The following is a 6,000-nucleotide window of genomic DNA, read 5'->3' on the forward strand; positions in this document are numbered from 1 at the left end:
CATTTTTTATGCCTGAGAATGTGACTGACTTTTGAAGAATGAGTATGGAGCATTTAAAAACAAAAATTACACTGTGATGGGTACACTACAAGGGAATGAAAGATTTTGGATCAATAAGAGTATCAAAGACCAGCCCCAAGATATTTCTCTCTCCACATGTAACTTAGGCCAAAAAGCCATGTCCAGTAAACCTGTATGCATTCAAAGTAAAATGCATGACAGGACATTTTCAAATGTACAATTTCCATATTTAAAAGGACTTTGAATACTGGCAGTTTACAGGTATCTGCATGTGTGACACACACACACACACACACACACTCTTTTTTTTTCCTTGACCCAAAAATGTGGGAAAAAAACCACATTGGCTTAGGTGTCTGTCAGTTTTTATTATCTAGATATATTCTCTGTAAGACACCTTACGGTGTGTAGTGGAGGGTACAACCATTTCTATCCTTTAGTATTCTACTCATGGATTTTGCACTGGAAGTAAAATTGTCATTAATCATTGTGTGAAATGTAGGCACGATGTTAAAGTGTTCTATATTCTTACAGGTACTGGTCAAAATGAAAAGTCCTACAAACATTTGTCTGGAAATGTCTATTGAGATAACAGATCATTTCACTTGTGCTGACAATTGTTAGCAGTCAGTCCTTATGATGACAGTGATTGATTATTGGTTGTGTGTGTCTCTGTACTTAAATCATGACTGTGATTCTGTTGGACACACAGCACATAGATTAACCAAATCCTTTGATACCACTTTGCCACATTTCACCCTAAGATAGCCCTCAGGATATGCTACAAATTGGTACTTCATCACAACTAAGATTATACATTCACATTTGTTAGCTTGACCAGTTCACAAATCAGACTGGAACCTTTCAATCCAACCTATATACAGGGTGTTACAAAAAGGTACGGCCAAACTTTCAGGAAACATTCCTCACACACAAAGAAAGAAAATATGTTATGTAGACATGTGTCCGGAAATGCTTACTTTCTCTTCAAATCACATTAATAATGGAATGGAAACAGACAGCAACAGAACGTACCAGCGTGACTTCCAACAATTTGTTACAGGAAATGTTCAAAATGTCCTCCGTTAGCGAGGATACATGCATCCACCCTCCGTCGCCTGGAATCCCTGATGCAGCCCTGGAGAATGGCGTATTGTATCACAGCCGTCCACAATTTGAGCATGAAGAGTCTCTACATTTGGTACCGGGGTTGCGTAGACAAGAGCTTTCAAATGTCCCCATAAATGAAAGTCAAGAGGGTTCAGGTCAGGAGAGCGTGGAGGCCATGGAATTGGTCCGCCTCTACCAACCCATCGGTCACCGAATCTGTTGTTGCGAAGCGTACTAACACTTCGACTGAAATGTGCAGGAGCTCAATCGTGCATGAAGCACATGTTGTGTCGTACTTGTAAAGGCACTTGTTCTAGCAGCACAGGTAGAATATCCCGTATGAAATCATGATAACGTGCTCCATTGAGCATAGATGGAAAAACATGAGGCACAATCAAGACATCACCAACAATGCCTGCCAAAACGTTCACAAAACATCTGTGCTGATGACGTGATTGCACGATTGCGTGCGGATTCTCGTCAGCCCACACATGTTGATTGTGAAAATTTACAATTTGATCACGTTGGAATGAAGCCTCATCCGTAAAGAGAATATTTGCACTGAAATGAGGATTGACACATTGATGGATGAACCATTCGCAGAAGTGTACCCATGGAGGCCAATCAGCTGCTGATAGTACCTGCACACGCTGTACATTGTACGGAAACAACTGGTTCTCCCGTAGCACTCTCCATACAGTGACGTCGTCAACGTTACCTTGTACAGCAGCAACTTCTCTGACGCTGACATTAGGGTTATCGTCAACTGCACGAAGAATTGCCTCGTCCATTGCAGGTGTCCTCATCGTTCTAGGTCTTCCCCAGTCGCGAGTCATAGGCTGGAATATTCCGTGCTCCCTAAGACGCCGATCAATTGCTTCGAACATCTTCCTGTCGGGACACCTTCGTTCTGGAAATCTGTCTCGATACAAACGTACTGCACCACGACTATTGCCCCTTGCTAATCCATACAGCAAATGGGCATCTGCCAACTCTGCATTTGTAAACATTGCACTGACTGCAAAACCACGTTCGTGATGAACACTAACCTGTTGATGCTACGTACTGATGTTCTCGATGCTAGTACTGTAGAGCAATGAGTCGCATGTCAACACAAGCACCGAAGTCAACATTACCTTCCTTCAATTGGGCCAACTGGCAGTGAATCGAGGAAGTACAGTACATACTGACGAAACTAAAATGAGCTCTAACATGGAAATTAAGCGTTTCTGGACACATGTCCACATAACATCTTTTCTTTATTTGTGTGTGAGGAATGTTTCCTGAAAGTTTGGCCGTACCTTTTTGTAACACCCTGTATAAAAAGAAGGAAATACTGCCAAGTGTTTTGTTCTCTTCCTTTTACTGAATTTACGAGTTCACACTCTACATCATAACATCGAGGTACAAAGCCAAAATCCAGTATCAGTAGCTTCAGTTAACCCATATACACAACTATATACACCAGCCATTCCATGTGTATTTTGAGGATGTGCTGGCATCAGGACAACTTAGTAATTCTATGGGGTGGAAACAATACAAACATCGAAATGGAGACTTATTATTCCATACAGGAGACACGAGGTATAGTTTTACTCTACAATTTAGGAAATGTGGAGGAGCTAGAGTTGCAATGAGAAGAATTTAATCCTAAAACAACTAAGCAAAGTGTTGAAGCTGCTAAATACATAAACCAGGCTCACATACAGACACATCTGCATGAGCAGTTATTTTCTCCATTTCACTTGTAGCATGTTCTAGTGCTTAGCACACAAGATATTCATGCACAATCACACTTCTGCCAACGGATTCTAAGATGGAGCAATGGAGAACCATCATTCACAGCTTGCATTTCCATTTACATTTAAGTTGGGATTCACACAGAACAGGATAATAAATTAACACAATATGCATATGTAGGCAGATGCCAACGCTCAAGTAATTGTGGAAGCAAGGCATCATTTTTCCTTAGTTTTAGTGCATGAGCAGGAACTACTGGTGACCCAATAAAAATAAGACCATTCAGTTTAGCTGGCACGTTGACGGGTGAGGTTTATCACTGCCTTTTCCGAGTACAAACTGCTTGCACTAATGGAGAATGTTACCATTTCCCCTCATACGACAGTATATAACTAGTGTTCGATGAGTCTTGAACTGATCGAAAATCCAGCTCCACATTCATCTGACTGTAATATCTTTGATCTTGCTGTGATGTCCTCTAATGTCATTGCTGGATCCCATATCCATCAACAACGACCATGTTGCAGGAGCATATGCCCAACAATACACAAAATCCATGGTGTGATTCTTTGAAGGCTGAAGGATGTATAAGAATGAGTGGTAAACACACTGAGCAGCTCTTACTGTGTCAACAGAAAAATTGCTGTCACAGCACAGAATGAGTCAATCTCAAGTATTTGTTTCTCAATACATAGTGTGTTTTCTTCCGAAGTGTTGGCCAGTACTTATGACAGTAAGAATAAAGGACACTTTCTAAACACCCTGTGGGGCTGTATACGCGAGGAAGTAAGTTCAAACTAACTTTGTGACGGACAGATTGCAGTTGGTGTTTCGAGCAGCACAGCACATACATCCTCATACACCTGTATACCTAAGAACAGGTAACACAGGAAGCAAGAGGCACTTTAAAAAAAGGTGGTGGCAGCTGGTATCTTCCATTTCACACACTATAATATCAGCTACAAAATTCTTTAACTGTAGTTTGATGAACATGTACAAATACCTCAATTATTCTTAATGTACTCTCTAAGATTAACCTCTGTTTGTCTCCAGAAATTTCTATCATTTTTAAAATGTTTCTACTTATTTCGTAATTGATTTTTCTTGCTGTGGACAGGAGGAAGAAAAAGTCAGAGCGAAAAAACTTCATTTACTTTTAATAATCTCTGTTACAGAAAATTAATTAGACATGAAAATTATTTGTCTATGCTAAAGTAATGTATGGTGGTCTACTTCAACACATATGTAATATGAAGTTCATAAATAAGCTATGATTTGTGTATACTGCAAGTATTCAACCAAGGCCTGAAGTACATTATGGACAGATGTAAGATAAGCTACTAAGATAATTAAATATATATTAATTGCAATTAACATGCAGTCGAGAATGTAGAATAAACATTTTGTATACAGACATATACGACAAGCTGATCACACTTTGAAACAGACAATAATTCTCTGTCTGACAATCTAAAAGATACTGAGCTCTCCCACTGATGCGAAGTTTAATCACTTCAACTGCTTCAAAGAAATTTATTACTTGCATCATTACCACAATTATTAAGTTTTATATCTCTCTTATTGCTAACATCAAAGTTTTGATGACTAAGTAACCATTTGTTTGAGCACTGAAACACACGTGACATAATACTGTCCACAGCATAAAATTAGAAATGTGTGTTACTCCAAGCAAGTTTGGCACAGTTATAACACAAAAAGTATTATAAATTGTGAATTAATAACTGTTTTCAACATTACTTTCCTAATATTATACCTTCTCCACCGGAGCAACATGAATGAAAAACTAAATCTAAAATTACCTAACTATGGTTTATATGTTGCAATGATGGTCATATTCATTAACGTAAGGGACTTAAATAAAGTAGAAGACTTTGTTAATACTTCAGCTTCACTACTAGAAATTTCATGGATACGACCAGAATAACGTCTTGTATTACAAAACAAGCACTTAATACTAAAATACAAACAAAAACACTTAATTAATTAATGGCTGAATAAGTATTTGAACTTCAATCACTCCAGCTCTTGTTATACACATCCTTCATTTAAATACCGACGCTCCATATACAAAGTCCCAATATTAAGTGGAAATGGGGAATCTTGGTATAAATGTAATATAGTTGTTGGGAGGTTAACAATATTGTTATTATAACAAGTGTTACCAAACACTTTTAGGGAAAACGTTGCTACCTGTCAGTCAGTGGTATACCTATAAACAATAACTTTCCACTGGGAAACTATAGGACTACAGCGTGATATGTACTTTCTTATTAGCGCAATATGAGCAAATCATCGTACACTCGACGCGTCAAATTTTTCCAATAATAACTTCCTTACAATATTTATTTACAAGTCTTGTGTAAGCAAAAATCCAAAACACTACATCGTAATGTGTCTAAAATTTGCTGCTTTCACTGACCTCTGGAGAAGTCGATCTGCACATCGTCTTCACTATCCTGTGGACCTGAAATTTGAAAAAAATAAAAGTGAACTACTAGGCGATCTTTAATATAGTGTAGCCTGAAAGGAGACACTCGCAACCTCACTCACTGCGTATGGAACGGCCAGCACGCGAACTCCTCCCTCTTAACATCCAACTTGCGATTGCCATGCTTTACTACATATGTAAAGGACAATGAGAAACCCCAAACACGATGGCATACATCGTATTTTATTACGGATTTCATTCAACTACTGTCAGAGCACTACACTGACAAGTCACGATCTTCAATTGTACCAATACAAATTTAACCAAAGTTCCTACAAGCTAGAGTGACAATACAAATCGCAGGCCGCTCCAAAAGAATCAAATCACTACATCACATTAGTTTTTATTATCACATTGTATGGGATGTGCTGTATAGCATTAAGCGGTAATTCAACTAATTTTAAACTAGGGCAGTTAGACGGTAGTGAACGTACGCAAAGATATTATTTGCAGCCACCTGTCTACACCTGATACATTACATCAACAAAAAAAGGGCCGATACTGTTCTATAATGAAAAAGGACATTTCGTGACATTGCAGTCAAAATTACGATTGCGTATTTTGAAAGGGAAATATCTAAGGGCAGAATTGCAAATACGAAGCTGCATACATTAAAATAT

At 38.4% G+C, this 6,000-nt stretch overlaps 1 protein-coding gene across 1 annotated transcript in view; it reads right to left on the reverse strand.

Annotated features, from left to right (window-relative positions):
- LOC126248137 (rapamycin-insensitive companion of mTOR) overlaps nt 1-5,796 on the reverse strand; it is a 275,241-nt gene extending 269,445 nt beyond the window's left edge. The window contains exons 1-2 of the mRNA XM_049948829.1: nt 5,443-5,796; nt 5,312-5,356 (exon numbers count right to left, since the gene is read on the reverse strand). Of these exons, the coding sequence (XP_049804786.1) occupies nt 5,312-5,356; nt 5,443-5,503 (106 nt within the window). The 5' untranslated portion in view covers nt 5,504-5,796. The remainder of the gene's footprint in view (nt 1-5,311; nt 5,357-5,442) is intronic.
- Between the last annotated feature and the right edge of the window lie 204 nt (nt 5,797-6,000).

Source organism: Schistocerca nitens, chromosome 3 (genome assembly GCF_023898315.1).
Source record: "Schistocerca nitens isolate TAMUIC-IGC-003100 chromosome 3, iqSchNite1.1, whole genome shotgun sequence".
NCBI lineage: Eukaryota > Metazoa > Arthropoda > Insecta > Orthoptera > Acrididae > Schistocerca > Schistocerca nitens.